At 50.9% G+C, this 19,129-nt stretch overlaps 1 protein-coding gene across 1 annotated transcript in view; it reads right to left on the reverse strand.

Moving 5' to 3' along the window:
- LOC115099142 (deoxyribodipyrimidine photo-lyase-like) overlaps positions 1-19,129 on the reverse strand; it is a 58,881-nt gene that overhangs the window by 20,731 nt on the left and 19,021 nt on the right. Inside the window, 2 exon segments of the mRNA XM_029616511.1 lie at positions 11,149-11,347; positions 17,607-17,765. Of these exon segments, the coding sequence (XP_029472371.1) occupies positions 11,149-11,347; positions 17,607-17,765 (358 nt within the window).

Below are 19,129 nucleotides of genomic sequence, written 5' to 3' on the forward strand. Positions count from 1 at the left end.
GCAGAAAGGCAAGGAAGACATAGCGCAATGCTAGTCTCTAATGGACTGAAAGAACATGAAGCTGCTTTCTTTGACCACTGGCCCTGAGCAGACTGATCCTGACATACTGTCCCCCCAGCCCGATAGGCTGGCATTGGTCGTATCACCCAATATGAAACCTCCCAATTGCACATCATGCTCCAGATTAGCACGAATAAGCCCTTATGAAAGGCTGTCCCTGCCTTCTCCCTCGAGCAGAAAGAGAAGAAGATGAAACTCCTCCGACAACGGATTCCAGCAAGAGAGAAGAGCCCTCTGAAGAAGCTGCATATGTGTAAATGCCCAAGGCACCAGCTGTAATGTTGAAACCATAGAGCCTAGTACTTGAAAGAGTCCCACAACCTGGACCCTTGACAGCTCCAACAGGTGTCAAACCTGACCCTGCACCTTCAGCATCCTCTCCTCCATGAGGAATACTCTTCCCTCCCGCATATCGAATTGAGCACCCAGATACTCCAGGGTCTGTGAGGGAATGAGGTGGCTCTTCGCAAGATTCGCTACCAAGCCTAGAAACTGCAACTGTCGCAGCACCTTCTGCAGACTGCTGACAGAGATCCTTCAACTTTGCTTGGATGAGTCAGTTGTCCAGGTATGGATCCACCTGCACACTCTCCTGTCTTAAGGCCGCTGTGACTACCACCATCACCTTGGTGAATTTCTACACAGTGGACACCAAACTGAATGGAAGGGCTTGAAACTGAAAATCCCCCCCCAGAGAATCATGATCCTCAGAAACCGCTGATACTCCTACCTGATGGCTTTATGCAGATAAATCTCGCAGATCCATAAATTTATCCTTGAGCACTGCCACAATGACCGACCTGAGGATCTCCATGCAAAAAATGGGGAACTTTGAGGGCCACATTCACCTTTTTCAAGTCCAGAAGTAGGTGTGTCAAAATGAATGGAGTACCTCCCTGTTCGCTGCTCCCCCCACGGAACGGGTACTTTAGCCCCCAGCTGTTTCAAATGGTCCATCGTATCTTGAACATCTACCCACTTGGTGAAAGGAGCGCAAGGGGACATGATGTATTTTGAATGGGACAAGCAAATTCTAAAGCGTAGCCATCTTTTATAAACACTTAATGCCCACTGGTCCATGGTAATCTTGGTCCACTCCTCGTAAAAAAGCACCAAGTGCTCTCTTACAGCTGGAACCAAAAAGTGGACCATTCTCAATTCATTGTGAGAACTTCATCCCTCCAGTACCTGAACTAGAGTTGTTTGCCCCATCTGCGACAGATCAGACGCATGACCGTTTCGGACAGCTCCTATTCTCCTGGGTCTAATTGCTGTTGGCTGAGGAAGTCAGCGAGATCGACCAACGTACAAGCAATGTGAGACACTGCCATCTCCAAATTCTGTTCTGCCCAGGACAACAACATCACTGCTTCGAGAGCTACAGAACGACTCTTGGTTCCTCTTTGTCTGTTGATATAGGCCACTGTCGTCATATTGTCTGACAATACTCTGCCCGCCTGATTGCGCAGTAGAGGGAGGCAGCTCTCCAGAACCCAAACGGTCCTTGTCTCTAGGTGATTGATTGACCAAGTTGCCTCCACCGGTGACCACAAGCCCTGAACCGCTCGGGACTGACACACTGCCCCCCCAGCCGGACAGGCTGGTGTCGGTCGTCACACCTATCCATCAGGGAATCTCCAGATTCACCCCACGCTCCAGATGGCCACGAGCAAGCCACCACGACAGATTGAACCTGGCAGTGGCTGTAAGCAGTAGCGGAAGATGGATTTGTTCAGACAGCGGATTCCAGCAGGCCAGCTACGCAACTTGCTGAGGTCTCATATGCGTACAGGCCCACGGGACTAGCTCCAAGGTAGATGCCATGGAACCAAGAACCTGTAAGTAATCCCACACTCTGGGCACCAAGGCTCACAGCAACTTGGCCCTGCAACTTGCGAATCCTGTCCCCGGAGAGAAAAACCTTCCCCACTCGGGTATCGAAGCGCACTCCCAAAAATTCCAGGACCTGGGAGGGGACTAAAAGGCTCTTGGCGAGATTGACTACCTAGCCCAAGGATCTCACGCGACTTAAGACCACATGCACTGCCTGGGAGCATAGAACTTCCAACTTCGCTTGGATAAGCCAATCGTCCAGGTAGGGATGTACCAGAATCCCCTCCTTCCTGAGGACCACCGCTACCACCACCATAACTTTGGTGAAGGTCTGTGACGAGGCCGAGAGGTAGAGCACAGAACTAGAAATGTTGCCCCATGATAATGAACCTGAGGAACCTCTGATGATCCTGTCAGATCCCAATATGGAGATAGGCTTCCTTAAGGTCCAGGGATGCCATATATTCGCCCTTTCGAACCACTGCAATGATAGAAGAGAACGTCTCCATTCGGAAGCGAGGCACCTTGAGAGCTACGTTCACCTTCTTTAAATCCAAGATGGGGCGGAAGGTTCCTTCCTTCTTTAGGACAACAAAGTAAATGAGTAATGCCCCTTCCCAAGCTCTGATTGTGGAACGGGAACGATGGCCCCCAGGGATTGGAGTCAGAGGGTCTGGTGAACTACGAATTCTTTTTCTGAAGACCCACAAGGGGACACCAGAAACAGGTCCCTTAGTGGACGAACAAACTCATGCGTAGCCGTGTTCTATTTCACTGAGAACCCACCGGTCTGATGTAACCTTGACCCACTCCTGGAGAAAAAGGGTTAGGTGGCCCCCTATGATGAGTTCCGAGGAGTGGGTCGGCCACATCTCATTGTGCGGACTTGGTCCCACTGGACCCTTGTCCTGTGCTGTTCCGGGCTGTCTGGAATCCATGATATGACTGCGACCAAGGCTGGAACCTCCCCGAGGCTTGCCTCTGGCCCGAGGTCGGGGCCCTGCTCTGACGAAACCGCCTTTGGCCACGAACGCGGGAGCAAGAAATGGGCCTCTATCCTTTAGGCCTATCTACCGGGAGTTATGAACCTTGTTCTCGCCCAAATTCTTGAACAGCTGCTCGAGGTCTTCCCCGAAAAGGAGTTTGCCTTTGAAGGGGAGTGCCACCAGCTGAGCTTTGGAGGAAACATCCGCCGCCCAATTCCGGAGCTACAGCAGCCTGTGCACGGACACCGCAGAAACCATGGTACGCGAGGAAGCGCAAAGCAAATCATAGAGGGCATCCGCACCTTACGCCACTACAGCCTCCAAGCATTCGGCCTGTTTCGCCTCAGAGGGATCAAGATCCTTGGTACTTTGCAACTGCTGCACCCAGTGGAGGCCTGCACAGAGCATGTAACTGCTACAAACCGCAGCACGAATGCCCAGAGCAGAGACTTCAAATATCCTCTTGAAATAACTAAGTTTACGATCCTTCAAAGCCGCTGCTCCTGCCACAGGAGCAGTCGTGCGCTTGGTGACCGCTGTAATGGATGCACCACTTTCAGGAGCCTCAGTAGCTCCAAGGTATCCTCAGGCAAGGGATATAGTTTGTCCATTGCTCTGCTGACCTTGAGGCCCATCTCTGGGGTATCCTGGAGCATCATAAGAACATAAGAAAATGCCATACTGGGTCAGACCAAGGGTCCATCAAGCCCAGCATCCTGCTTCTAACAGTGGCCAATCCAGGTCACAAGAACCTGGCAAGTTCTGTCAGAGCATGGCATGCAGAGGAAAGGTCATAGCGGACCCACGCATGTCTGTGAGAACAGGATCCACCTTATCTGGGCTCTGTTCCACTGGCGATTCTGCAATTCCGAGCTCCGCCAGGACATGCAGAATGAGGGGTGCCAACTCATCACGCTGAAATAATCGCACTCCCTTAGAGTCATCCCCCCTCCAGAGGGCAAATGAACAGGCCCGGCATTAAGGTCCGGGGCGTCAGGAGACGGAGTGGGGTCCACCAGCCCCTCCCCCAGGTCCAAATCGGCAAGGAAAACCTCCCGGGTGGTCCCCAGTACCACGGGGGGCCTTGCACTTTCCATCGGCGTATCATCCACCCTGGAAATTTTAGCAGGCGGATCCATGGACCCCAGGGGGTATGGGAGTCCTCGGCTTGGGGGAACCACTGGCCAAAAAGGCCTGGTGCATCAAAAGAATAAACTCTGGCAAGAAAACCATAGGACCCCCTAAATTCCCCTCTAGGGAAAAGGGGTCCTCCTCATGAAGCCCCCCCCTGAGACCCCTTGGGCCTCCATCGGGCTGGAACTGGTCGGAGAAAGCGCCAGGGGAAGATCTCCACACCCCCACAGTTCTCTCCTCCGCAGCGCGAAACACGCCCAAAATATCCGCCGTTCGACAGTGAGCTGCTGAGCAGCTAGCAACCTCCCGGTGCTCGCCTGCTGCGCTATTGCTCTTGATATGGCACCTGAAGAGCCCTCCCCACAGGGGAAGCAAAGGTCGCAGCAGCCCAAGGAGGCACGGCCCGACAGCAGTTCCCCACAGCGCAAGCACCGGCTCGTGCGCGGCATGTCGGGTGAAGGAAGTTCGGGGCAGTTACCAGCAGCCGTGGGAGGGGGGGATGAAATAAGAATCAGGAGGGAAGAAAATCCATAAACTGGTCGGTCCCACACACCAGAAGCACGCGCCTGGAGACCGCCACACAGCCCTGCCACTGGATTCCCCTCAAGCAGCCGAAAAGGTTTGAGAGAGGAAAGAAATAAAGGGATACTTCCCTGAAGAGCTGGCAGAGGCTGCAAGGGCTGTAGTTGAAGGAGGAGGGAGCTGGACCACCAGCTATCGCCCTGCCGGCCAAAGTCAGGAGCCAATTTTGGGGTTCCCAACCCCTGCTCGTCCACCACCTACTACCAGGGAGGACGGTCCCACCAGGACCTAACGACTCCCTGGGACTCCAAAAATCTGAAATACCTCTTTTTTTTTTTTTACTCAAATTTAAACTTGGGATCAGAACCGCAGGTTTTGCACCACCTCCATCTGCTGGAGACAGAGAAATACTGAGGAGCAGCAGGTGGCACACCAGGCTAAGAGAGGGCGCTCTCAAAGTTTTTTCTGTCTCCATCTGCTGGAAGAGAGGCAAAACCCAGCTGTCTGGACTGATCCGGGTACGTACAGGGAACTGTGAATTTCCACTGTCTACGTAGCGTGTTGGAAACTTTTCCAAGTCTCTTTGCTGGAACTGTATTTGGAGAAGACTTCAAGTACCTTTCTTGAAGTCCAGCTCTATTGCAAGTGTGTCATTTTTTCATTACAAGCACTTTCTATACATTCTGACAATGTTTTATGCTGGTATCTATACATGTTATAAATGCATACCAATACAGAGAGTTTAGAAGCAGCGTGAATGAGGAATGATTGACTAGCGCAATTGATATATATGTGTGAGTTAGATATAGATATAGCTCTCTACATAGTAAAGCTAGTGTGAATTGACACTGCATGTCTATCTCTTCTTAGTCTGAGAGATGATTAAAATAATATCAAGCCTACATTCTCCCAACTCGTCCCGTTCCCCCATGAACCTAGAGACTCTTTGTACTACTGACTCTTGGTCTGACCAAGCATGGAAATTTCTTATGTTCTTACTGTTATATTTAACATGTACCATGATATACAGTACAATTACATTCTCCCTGTGCATTTCACATCTGCATGTGGGCACCTTTTGAATGGAGTCCCCCACTCTTTCACAGTGGAAAGGAAAATTAGTTTCTTACCTGATAATTTTCGTTCCTGTAGTACCAAGGATCAGTCCAGGACACCTGGGATGTACCAGAGCTAAATTACCGAGGGTGGGAAGCAGAGAGTCCCGCTCGGAGTACCCTCTCTCCAAAACCCCCGGAATCCGCAGCCTGAACATCCAACCGGTAGTGTCTAATGAAGGTATGTAAGGACTTCCAGGTAGCTGCCCTACAAATCTCTTGAGGCGACACCTGAGAAGATTCCGCCCAAGACGCAGCATGAGCTCTTGTCGAATGAGCCCTGAGACCGTTCGGGATAGGCTTCCCTCGTAACACGTACGCTGAGCTGATGGCCTCCTTAAGCCACCGTGCGATTGTCGTCCTGGACGCCGGGCCCCCTTTCTTTGGACCAGAGAATAGGACAAAGAGATGATCGGACACCCGGAAGGGGTTAGTGACTTCTAGATAACGGAGGAGGACCCTCCGCACATCCAACTTCCGCAATTCCTTCCATTGCGGGTCCGAGTATTCGCCACCTGCGAAAGCAGGAAGCTCAATAGACTGGTTCAAATGAAACGGTGACACCACTTTTGGCAAAAAAGACGGAACCGTCCGCAGGGAAACTCCCGCATCTGAAATCCGCAAGAATGGCTCCCGACAAGACAAAGCCTGTAATTCCGAGACTCTCCGAGCCGAGGTAATCGCAACCAGGAAAACGGTCTTCAAAGTAAGATCCTTAAGCGTAGACCGTTTTAAGGGTTCGAACGGAGCCGCAGACAAAGTAGAAAGGACCCAATTAAGATTCCAGGAGGAACATGGATGATGTAGTGGCGGGCGAAGATGCTTAGCCCCCCGAAGAAAACGAGAGACATCCGGATGCAGGGCCAGAGAGGAACCGCTTACCTTACCCCGCAAACAACCAATCGCTGCCACCTGTACGCGAAGGGTACTACACGAAAGCCCTTTGGCTAGGCCGGCCTGAAGAAAAGCCAGAACATCAGAGACGGAAGCGGAGATGGGATCTAGCCCTCGGCTGACACACCACTCCTCAAAAACTACCCAGACACGTACATAAGCCAAGGACGTAGACTGCTTTCTGGACCGCAGTAACGTGGCTACCACCGCATCTGAATAGCCTTTTCTCTTTAGGCGTTGCCTCTCAAAAGCCATGCAGCGAGACAGAAGTGATCCACATCCTCCAAACAAACGGGGCCCTGACGGAGGAGCCCCGGAAACCCCTGTAGCCGAAGGGGAGCATACCGACAGCTGAACGAGATCAGCAAACCAAGGGCGCCGTGGCCACTCCTGTGCTACCATGATTACGTTGGAAGGGTGCAACTCTATGCGCCTTAAGATCTTGCCTATCATTGGCCACGGAGGAAATATGTACAGCAACACATTCGTTGGCCAAGGAAGAACCAACGCGTCGACGCCCTCGGCTCCTCGCTCCCGACGTCGACTGTAAAACCGAGGAGCCTTCGCGTTGTGCCACGTGGCCATCAGGTCCATGTGGGGCAGCCCCCACCGTTCGCAAATGAGATGAAACGCATCTTCCGTCAGCTCCCATTCCCCGGGGTCTAGGTGGTGTCGACTGAGGAAGTCCGCTTGAACATTGTCGACCCCGGCAATGTGAGACGCTGCTATGGAGTTGAGATGGCGCTCTGCCCAGCTCATCAGAAGCCTTGCCTCTTCCGCCACAAGTGGACTTCTTGTCCCCCCTTGGCGATTGATGTACGATATTGTTGTTGCATTGTCCAACAACACGTGGACCGCCTTCCCCTGGACAAACGGGAGGAAGCCTTGCAGAGCCAGGCGCACCGCTCTGGTTTCCAGACGGTTGATGGACCACTGCGACTGGACGGAGGACCACCGGCCCTGTACCGACTTGTCTAGGCAAACCGCTCCCCAACCGGAGAGACTGGCATCCGTCGTCACCACTGTCCAGTCGGGGACCAAGAGAGACACTCCGCAAGTGACATGGCCTGAATCGAGCCACCAGTGAAGACTCTCCCGCGCCTGAGCCGTGAGTGGAAGTGGTAAGTGGAACTCCTCTGACACCGGCTTCCATCGGGAGAGCAACGCAAATTGTAATGGTCGTAGATCAGCAAAAGCCCAAGGAACCAACGCCAGTGTGGACGCCATAGACCCCAGAACCATCAGATAATCGCAAACCAGCGGCAGCTGAAGACTTAATAATCGACGCACTTGAGACTGAAGCTTGCGTGCACGATCCGTGGACAGAAATACCTTGCCCTGCTTCGTGTCGAATAGAGCTCCCAGGTATTCCAAGGACTGGGTAGGAACAAGCTGACTCTTGTTGAGATTGACAACCCAACCTAAGGTCTGTAACAACTGGAGGACTCTGGCCACCGCCTGACGGCAACGGCTCTCGGACATGGCCCGAATTAGCCAATCGTCCAAGTAGGGGTGCACCAGAAACCCCTCTCGTTGAAGGTGAGCCGCCACTACTACCATCACCTTTGTAAATGTTCGCGGAGCCATGGCGAGGCCGAAGAGAAGAGCCCGAAATTGGTAGTGTCTGCCCAAGATGCAAAATCTGAGGAACCTCTAAAAAGACGGCTGAATTCCGACGTGGAGGTACGCCTCCGTGAGATCTAAGGAGGCCATGAATTCGCCTGGACGAACCGAGGCAATCACCGACCGAATCGTTTCCATCTTGAAGTGTGGAATGCGCAGGCATTTGTTTACCCCTTTGAGATCCAAAATTGGCCGGGACGTGCCATCCTTCTTCGGCACGATGAAGGAATAACGACCTGCGCCTTGCTGATTGGGAGGTACGGGGATGATTGCTCCTAAGTCTTCCAGGCGCCGGAGGGTGTTTAGCACTGCCGTCGTCTTTTTTGGGCACTTGCAGGGCGACATCAGGAACTTGTCTGCTGGAGTCCGTGCAAAATCTAACGCGTAACCGTGCCTTATGACGTTGAGGACCCACTGATCGGACGTTATTTTGGCCCATTCCTCGAAAAACAAGGTCAACCTCGCCCCTACGTTTGGAACGGAGGCCCGCAGCTGCCGTAAGGAATGGACCCGCCGTATCTCATTGAGAGGCTTTGGGCCCCGTGCCGGATGGGGTGCCTCCCTGTCTGCCGTAACGTTTCCCCCGAAAGGACTGCGGCCACGAAGAAGCCCGGGAAGAAGTCGAGCGATAAGACGGACCCGAGGACCTCTGCGGACGAGATCTCTTGTTACCTCGGAACCGGGACCTGGCCGAATAGGAGGACCGGGCTCTGGACCTGTCTTCTGAGAGTTTAAAAGCCCTGTTCTCTCCAAGAAAAAGCATCAGATCATCCAACTCTTTACCGAATAACAACTTTCCCTTGAAGGGCAGGGCTCCAAGGTGAGCCTTGGAGGATCCATCCGCCGCCCAATTGCGAAGCCAAAGCAAGCAGCGCGCCGAGACTGCAGAAACCATGGATCTAGCCGAAGTACGCAGTAGATCATAGAGAGCATCCGCACCATGATCAATGGCAGCCTCTAGGCGATCTGCCTGCGTGGCCTCTTCAGGAGAAAGACCTGCATTCGCCTGTAGAACTTGGGCCCAGCGCAAACTAGCCCGCATGGCATAGTTGCTACAGATGGCAGCCCGGACCCCCAACGCTGAAACCTCGAAGATCTTTTTGAGCTGCACCTCCAGCTTCCTGTCCTGTATGTCTCTGAGGGCTGTGGCCCCAGTGACCGGAATCGTGGAACGTTTCGTTACCGCCGACACCGCTGAATCTACCTTCGGAAGCCGAAGAAGTTCCAGTGCGTCCTCCGGCAGGGGGTAGAGCTTATCCATTGCCTTGGTTACCTTCAGCCCCAGCTCAGGAGTATCCCATTCCTGAAACAAAATGTCAGATGCCGAGAAATGGAATGGGAAGTCTACCGCTGGACCAGTGAGTCCCAGCAGGACTGGGTCCATAGTTGCTCCGGGGCGCGAGACTGTCGGTGGGGCTTCAACCGCTAACTCGTTGAGGATTGCCGGGATAAGCGGGGACAGCTCGTCCCTTCGGAAAAGGCGTACCACCTTCGGGTCGTCCCCATCACCGGCTTGCGATGGTTTGCCCGGCCCCGTCTGGGCAGAACTGTCCCGTGACGCGCCATCGGCCCCCCCCCAGGGGCTCGTCGGGCGGATCCTCCTCATCTTGTGAGGTGGACTCGGATTCCGTATCCTGCGGGACACCTCTTGGTGTCCGTTTTCCTGTTGCAGGGTCATCCCGGGATTTTTTCTTCCGTGGAGCATCCCTTTTGGAGTGGCCATGCAGCTCCTTGCGCCTGCGGCCCTTGTATTTTAAAACTTTGCGCAGCAGGAGGGCAAAATCCGCCGAAAACGAAGACCCCGAATCAGAGGAGTCCGTTTCCTCGCCAGCCTCATCCGGGGACTCCACCCCCCCCGGTGCAAGCCCCCCCCCGAAGACCGTTGTTGAGACGACAACGCGGGAGGCACGGCAGAATCCCCTGCAGGTTCCCGCGCAATTTCGTGAACTGATGCCAAGATGGCCGCCGCTCCCGCACTGAGCGGGAAGGGGTCAGCTGGCGCGACAGAAGCGGCGGGAGTGCGCGACGGCGACCGCACAGACCGGGAACGGACCCCCCTGCCTGTCCCAGACGGTCCCTCCCCGCCCTGGGACGCAGGCGGAACAAATCCCCTCATGCGAGAGCCACGCGTGCGCCGAGCCGCAAGCGCGGCAAACTGTACCCCGAGGCATCCTCGCGGTCGCGGCGGGAAACGGGTCAAGAAACTCAAAATAAAAATTAAAAAATTTTGAACGCCGAAAAACTCCCCTCGCCGAACCGAGGACCTTTCCCCCCCGGCGAAGAAAAAACGGAGAGCCGGCACAAACAAAAGCAAATTAAAAGTACACTTTTTTTTTTTTTTTACACTCTCAAACCTGCCGCTGTCCAGGGTCCTGGGGCTCCTGCTCCTGTTGGGGGTGAGTGAACGGGGCTCCCCGGTGTCACCCCCGACGCTGCTGCCTTGGTAGTTCGGGTCCTCGACCCTCAGCAGCGGCCTCAACCAGGGGGGGATGGTCCTCTCAGAACCTTCCCACCCCCCTGGGAGGCAGGACGGACAGCTTTCTTTTACCTACTCTCACCAGAATTAGTATAAAAAATTTACCGTACATAAAAACTGAACTCAAAATAACTAAAATAACCCTGACTAAGTATCAGTCCTCAGGGCACCCAGAGGCTGTGACTACACCTGCACCACCTACTGGAGACAGAGTAAGACTGAGGGGCTGTGACTGGCACAGGAGCATATATGGCTCCGCCCACAAGTTTTAGTCTGTCTCCATCTACTGGTGCGGGGTCACAACCCAGGTGTCCTGGACTGATCCTGGTACGTACAGGGAACAATCCATTTCCCCTCTTTCCTTTTGCAAGACAGCACAAATCTAAACAAAACAAAAAAGAAAGGGGACATGATAAGACCGGCCAGACTAGTGATCAAATTGGGTGACTGTCCCCAGAGCTGCATCTTCTCGGTGATAGATGAGTAAAGAGCTTTGAAGACTCACCAAAGTGAAACCATGGTGAAAGGTTGCTGAGTGCAGCTTTGTTTGGGTCATTCCTATCCGTGCAGAAGAACTTCAGCCGCTCGCCTATGAAGGACTGCAGCACGCTCAGCCCCGCTGCGGTCCCGGGCGTGGCCCAATCCACTTCCCTCACAGAGCGATCAACCTGCAGGCTGGCGCAGCAGGCATCCCAGTCTACAGGCTGCACAAGACAAGACGGGAGGGAAATAAAAAAAGACTTTGAAGAGGATGCAATGCTTTATAAAAATTCATCCCTAGGGCCTGTCCTATCTTCATAGGAGTCATTTTAGGCAATTAAACTAACTCTCCTTTTACAAAAAACGTTCGTGCAATGAAAAAAGTGACAGTGGTAGTGCTGTACATTGGCAAGCAGGTGGTCTGGGGTGAGATTTGTGCCTGCTTCTCGGGTCAGCTGAGACTGCTAGAAAAGCATTGCTCACAGTCCCTGTGGGCAGAGCCAAATGCAAGCAGCATCTTCAAGCCAACACTCACTGGCAGCAGACAGAGGAGAGGAACCTCCTGCGAACCAAGAGCTCAATAGGAAAAAAATCGGTCCTTACCTGCTAAGTTTTTGTTCCTGGAATACCCACAGATCAGTCCAAACGCATGGGTCTTTCATCCCTACCAGCAGAAGAAAAATGTTACTGACACTGCGCTACAACTTAAGATAGCGTGCCACCTGCAGTCCCTCAGTATGGACTGTACCCAAGCCAACGAGATTAAACCATAAATAACTTCCCCCACTAACCCAAGCAGAAGAAAGATCAAGCCCCCAATTTGGAGCGCTTTCATGTATAAAAAAAAGATTGAATACCCCAAAACCGAAAACAATTTTTTACCATCTGCAGATACAAAACAGAGCGATCTTTCCAGAGAGGGCGAGGCTCTGGACTGATCTGCAGTATTCCAAGAACGAAAATTAGCAGGTAATAACCAGTTTTCCGTTCCTGTTCATACCCCAGATCGGTTCAGATGCATGGGATGTACCCCGAGCTCCCCTAAACTGGGTGGGAACCTGAAATACCCACTCGCAACACACACTTCCCAAAACCAGCCGTTTCTGGCGCCCAGTCAGTCGGTACTGCCTCGTGAAAAAGGTGTAGAAAAGACCAGGTCACTGCTCAACAGAACGTCTGAGGGGAAACCAACCCGACACCCAGCTCAGAACGCTGCCTGCGCCCTAGTAGAACAAGGCCCATAGCCCCATAGCCCCATGGGGATCGAACGCCCTTTGCAAACATTAGCTGACACAATGGCTTCTTTCAGCTTTAGTCCATTTATCCGTTCTACTGTACAGAACCAAGAGGTGATCGGACCTCCGAAAATTGTTGGTGACCCTTAAATAGTGCAACAGGACCTGACGCACATCCAAGTGAAGTTCCCTCGCATGAGGAGTAGAGTCCAAATCCGAAAAGCGGGAAGTTAACAGTGAAAAGAAGATATCCCCCTTTGGTAAAAAGGAAGGCATGGTGCATATGGAGACCCCCATCCTCCGAAATCTGAAGAAAAGGGTCCCTACGTGACAATGCTTGAATGTTTGAAGCTCTGAAATTCTCCTGGCCGAACAAATCACCACCTTTAGCTAAAGGTCCTTCAGCAGCGTCTCTCTCAATGGCTCAAACTAAGGACCACAAAGAACGCCAAGAGCAAGTAAAGATTCCACGAGGGGTACACTTGCCTCGCTGGAGGCCATAAATGCTTCACCCCCTTGAAGAAAATGGATCACATCCGGATGCGATACCAGGGATAACCGTTGCACCTTACCACCAAACATCCCAAGGCTGCCACCTGGACTGTTAGAGAACTGAATGCAAGTCCTTTCACTTAGACCATTCTGCAAAAAGGCCAGAACATGAGACACCAAAGCTCAAACAGGCAGAATCCTTTCCCTGAGGCACCATGTCTCAAACATTCTCCACACCCTGACATAAGCCAACAAAGTGAAAGTCTGCAGTAAAGTGGTAATAACCTCCTCTGAATAGCCTTTCAATTGCAACTGATTCCTTTCAAAAGCCAAGCTACGAGACAAAAGCACATTGCCTAATCCAAGAAGACTGCTCATGATGGAGCAATTCGGGAAGATGCCAAAGTCTGACAGGACCATCCACCACCAGATTTACCAAGTCTACAAACCACAGCCAATGCTAACATTCCAGAGCCACGAAAATCGACCTCCATGGGTAAGTCTAGATATGTCTTAGAACCCTTTCTATTAGGGACCAAGGAGGGAAGATGAACAACATGATAGGGGATGATCACAGGAGAACAAAAGTGTTGAGACCCTCTGTTCCAACCTCCCGCCTGTGACTGAAAAAACAACATACTTTGGCGTTCTTTGATGCCATCAATTCCAGCTGAGGAATGCTTCACCTGGAGCTAGTGAGCGTCATTGCCTCTTCCGCCACCTCCCATATTCTGACGTCCAGTACCTGCCAGCTGAGATAGTCTGCTCAAATAAATAAGAACATAAGAAATTGCCATGCTGGGTCAGACCAAGGGTCCATCAAGCCCAGCATCCTGTTTCCAACAGAGGCCAAACCAGGCCACAAGAACCTGGCAGTTACCCAACAATAAGAAGGTTCCATGCTACTGATGCAATTAATAGCAGTGGCTATTCCCTAAGTAAACTTGATTAATAGCAGTTAATGGACTTCTCCAAGAACTTATCCAAACCTTTTTTGAACCCAGCTACACTAACTGCACTAACCACATCCTCTGGCAACAAATTCCAGAGCTTAATTGTGCGTTGAGTGAAAAAGAACTTTCTTCGATTAGTCTTAAATGAGCTACTTGCTAACTTCATGGAATGCTCCCTAGTCCTTCTATTATTCGAAAGTGTAAATAACCGATTCACATCTACTCATTCAAGACCTCTCATGATCTTAAAGACCTCTATCATATCCCCCCTCAGTCATCTCTTCTCCAAGCTGAACAGCCCTAACCTCTTCAGCCTTTCCTCAAAGGGGAACTGTTCCATCCCCTTTATCTTTTTGGTTGTCCACCCTGGCAATGTGAGACATCCCCAGAGCCACCAGATGATGCTTCACCCAGTGGAAAAATTCCTGGTCCACCCGAGACACCATGAAACTCCTACCCCATCTGGACCGTTGATAGAACACTCACTGCTCGACTGCACACCCACAGGAGAAAGGAAAGCAATGCCTTGCAAACCACCCTCATTTACAAATGACTGACAGACCCACAGTCTCCTCCACAGACCAACCACCATATGCCATTTGCCCTTGACAAATGGCATATGGGGTCACTACCACCCAATCTGGGATCTCCAACTCCATGGCCAGCTCCAAATAAGCCTGAGAAAGCCACCAGGATAAACTGGACCTGGATTCCCCCATATAGTGGTATTCATATTCGAAACTCCTCCGACTGAGGATCCCAGTGGCTAAAAGTGCCTTCTGAAAAGGCCACATGTGAGCATATGCCCAAGAAACAAGGTTGAGAGTAGCTGCCATAGAAACCAGGACCTAGAAATAATCCCTAACTCTGGGTGCAGGAAGCCGCAACAACCTCTAGACTTGTGTGCAGCTTCCCAATTCTTTCCACTGTAAAGAACACCTTACCTAGAATGGTATCAAAGTGGGTTCCCAGGTACTCCAGCGTCTGGGTCAGAACCAATTTGCTCTTTTTCAGATTCACTACCCAGCTCTACATGACCTGCTGAACCAAGCAATGTCAGAACTCATTCGACTTTGCCCAAATGAACCAGACATCTAGATAAGAATACACCAAGATACCTTCTTCAAAGAGCCACGGCTACCACTACCATCACCTTGGTAAATGTCCGAGGTGCTGTCACTAAACCAAATGGAAGTGCGTGGAACTGACAATGCTATCATAGCAACACGAAACCGAAGGAAATTCTGATGATCTGCCCAGACAGGGATATGCAGATGCGCTTTTGTGAGATTGAGAAGCCAGGAACTCCCCTCTGTGGATCATTGTAATGTCTGAGTGCAGGGTCTCCATCCAAAAGCAAGGAACCCTCAGGGCCACATTCACCCTCTGAAGGTCTCAATTAGGCAGATAGGTACCTTCCTTCTTCAGAACCAGAAAGTAGATGGGATACTTTCCTTTGCCCCACTCCCCTGAGGGCATGGGGTTTATCGTCTCCAAATGCCGCAGCCAATCTAGCGTGGTGCCTACCACCTCTTGCTTGCCTTTGAAGGCACCAGAGGAAACCATGAAAGCTTTGTGGACCGGGCCAGCAAATTCTAAGGCGTAGCCCTCTCTTATTAACATCCACTGGTCTGTTATGTTGGTCCACTCTTCGTAAAAAAAGGGCCAACCGCCCTCCTATGACTCCTGGGGGACCAGCCGCGTCTCATTGTGTGGACTGTGCCTTTAAGCCCCCGGAACCAGAACTAGAATCTGCACAGGCAGGCTTACTTGCTCCCCTGAAAGGATTGTGCCATGCCTGACATTGGTCTTTGTGCAGAGGGCCCGCTGTCTGGCCAGTACCACCAGTGTGTCTTCTCAGGAAAGTTTCCCTATGTCCCTTGGGCTTATCAGCGGGCAAATAATGCCCCTTAGATTTGCCTAAGTGCTTCACCAGCTGCTCCAGTCCTTCTCCAAACTAAAGCCTGTATTGGAAGGGAAAACTATCAAGCTGAAACTTGGAATAGTCATCCGCTGCCTACTCGTGCAAACCTAGAAGTCTTCTAGCCAAAACAGTCAATATCATATTTCAACCCGAAGCATGCTGCAAGTCATCCAAAGCATCAGTAATAAAGGCGACTCCAGCCTTCAACTGCACAGTCTGTTTGAGAGACAGTAGGGCTCCTAAAATTGGGATAGCAATGTTAATAGCCACATTCCCCACCCTGAAGGCTAAGATAACCCCTTCCTGGCACCCTATTCAGGTTTCTCCAGGAAGGGAATAAATTCCTGCTTAACTGTGCCTCTTTACAGCCAGACCTTGCAGATTCCCTTCAAAGGGAATTTATTCCCAGGAACTCTTCCCCCTTTCAAGAATGATCAGAGTCATTCCATCAATCACTGGCCTCCCTAAGGAGCGATGGGTCAAAATATTCCGCTCAGAAGGCCAGAAACTCCAATCCAGCCCAGCCCACAGGGTGCAGCTCCCATTTACTAGATCTAGGAAGGAGGGAGAATCTGAGAAATAAAAACAATCTGTGAGATAGGGAGTTTACTTAGAGCTTATATTTAAAAAAAAACAAAAAACCACACTATAAAAAGCCATAAACTTTGGGGAAAAAAAGTGTTAAGGAAACCCCCTCAATTTGGTGCAACTACCCATGCAGGACCTTCACATGGCTTGTCATGCTAGGAGCCTGCCCTTCTTTGCACGGAGTCCATCACCGAGGGGGTACCCGGAAGGCCTGTGCAGATCCACCCGATAACTCCCCCAGAGTCCTTTGTTAACCAAGAAAATCCTTAGTGATCATGGCCACGATGAGAGGAAATGGCCCCTCCAGGGTCCTCTTCCCGTCAGTGCATAGTGACAACCGGGACAATGCATTGCCAACATAATTGGAAAGATTTAAAACGGACGCTGTTCCCTTCGCTCGTCTACTCAGATGCAGTGGATCCAACATAAGCCCCACGGGAAACTTAGAAGAACTGACCGACTGAGACCGGGACCATGGTTGGGGGCAACTCTCCCCCGTCGCCCTCTGTGCAGCGCACCTAAACAAATGAGACTGCAGATGCAGCACATTTGTTACCCATACGGCCCATCACGCGAATTCACATGCTGAACAGGGCTTCCTGCATTCGACGGTAGCCACCATTACGGCTCCCACGTGGTCAGAAAAAGCAGCGCTCTCGGTTCCAGCCAAACCATTGCTGCATCTGCACTCAGCTGCACCACAGCCTGTCTTGCATCCCTCCCCCCTTCTTTCACAGTAGCTCCCTGTCAAAGGACATCGGCTTGCTGACCCTTTAAAAAAAATTTTTTTTTAAGTCACAGTATCCAGAAGAATATGAAAATATACTTTCCTGCTGTAGCCTGTTTTCCAATATTACTGAGAGGTCAGGCCATTTCGAAGGAGAGCAGGCAAAGGGAGATCTGAGGCAGCCAGACCACTGGCTATCAGTGAACTCCCCCACAACCAGGGCAAACCTCCTGCCGGGGCCACAGACTCCCCTGCTCAGCCAGGTGGATGGCCCCAAAATAGAAGCCTAATACCCCTGGGAGCCATTTCTGCAGGTTTTGCACCTCTACCATCTGCTGGAGACAGAATTCGTAGGGACTGCAGGTGGCACGCTGCTAGAAGGAATGAAAAACCCATGCATCCGGACTGATCTGGGATATGAACAGGAACAGCTGCCAAAAAGTGCCTAATACAGTGGCCAATCACAGGCTGAAGAAGCTTTTTAAGAAAAGAATGTTTTGGACACATTACATTTTCTGTGTTAGTGAAACAGTATAACTAGATTCTGTCCATAGAAATACCTACCATTGCTGTAAATTTGGAGTTATAAGGGTGTTTGGATAATGCAGGAAATTCTGTCAGGAACCAAGGGAACTGTTCATGGATTTTCTTTCGAATTGTTCGGGCTGCATACTCCTGCTTGTTTGAGGCAACCCAGCAAGGAACAATGTTGTGAGCATCAACCTGAAGCAGAGAGAGAAACTCAGGAAGAAGAGTTTGTGCATGGACAAAGAAATTGCCTTAGAAAAGAATGCTTTGGAGAAAGGAAATTTTCTAAGGAGAAAATCTGTCATTTCAAGGATCAAGGTCATTAACAATATACAATCTTTTGCCTCTAGGTCTCAGGTTCCGTGAGCTCTATCTAGCGGGACTGAGTCAGTACCATGTGATAGCCGCTTGGTGGCCTATGTTAAATGAATTTAGTCTCTACTTCTCAGCTGGCACCAACTAGCTACATTGCTGGCACATTCAACTCAAAGGAACAGGCATGTAAACAGAATTACCCTCTCACTTCTTGAAATGGCTGATCTAGAACAGTGCTGGAAGTCTTGCATTGCCACTGCCCACGCTATACCTGTTCTGTGGTGGGGTGGGGTGTTGGGGAGGCTTACACAGCTGCTGCTCATGTGGTAACCTGTTCTGGGGTGTATGTGCACACTGTACTTTTGTTCTTACTATTGCCATTTTCCAAACGTTTTCCATTTTATTTTAAATCATTTTATGTATTACTTTGACAACTTGTTATGCCAATAAAGTTATTTGAATCTGTGTGTGAGGGAAGCCTGCACTAATGCTGCCCATGCCCATGGGATCATGACTCTGCTGGTTACAGAGCGGACCAACGCATCCACCCTGAGAAAACGAAATCCACCTTTTTCTTGAGGATCCAAGGAATGTAATCTGGCTTCCAGAGACATCCGCTTCAGATCAATCAAATTTTTCACTGCCTTATGAATTGGGAAGAATTTAGATGGTTTTCTAATACTGACCATCATAGGGTCCCCTATAGAGCTGGAAACCTTCCTTCTTATCCTCTGCAATATTCAAAGTATGCAGGGACTGGGAAAGGAAAATTGGTTCTTACCTGCTAATTTGTGTTTCTGATCTTGTTTCTGATCAGTCCAGACAAGTGGGTTTACGCATTCCTACCAGCAGATGGAGGCAGAGAATAAAAAGTTTGAGGCACTGCTACATAACCGAGAGTGCCACTCGCAGTCCCTCAGTATTGACCTGTACCCAAGCCAAGATATCTACCTTAAACCCCAATAAACCTGGGGTGAACAGATACTTAAAGGTTGGAGCCTCCTGAAAAAAAAATAAACTAGGCCCTTTTAACATGACAGAATGCACATTTGAAACTCTGTACACTTCTCATTACTCTGAATATATCCCATATCAGCTCAGCAACATCCAGACACGAAGAAGTCTTTCGAAAAATGGGGAGGAGTCTCTGGACTGATCCGTGGTACTTCAGGAACAAAAATTAGCAGGTAAGAACCAATTTTCCTTTCCTGTTCGTACCCTGGATCAGCACAGACAAGAGAGGT

This window comes from Rhinatrema bivittatum, chromosome 9 (genome assembly GCF_901001135.1).
Source record: "Rhinatrema bivittatum chromosome 9, aRhiBiv1.1, whole genome shotgun sequence".
Taxonomy (NCBI): domain Eukaryota; kingdom Metazoa; phylum Chordata; class Amphibia; order Gymnophiona; family Rhinatrematidae; genus Rhinatrema; species Rhinatrema bivittatum.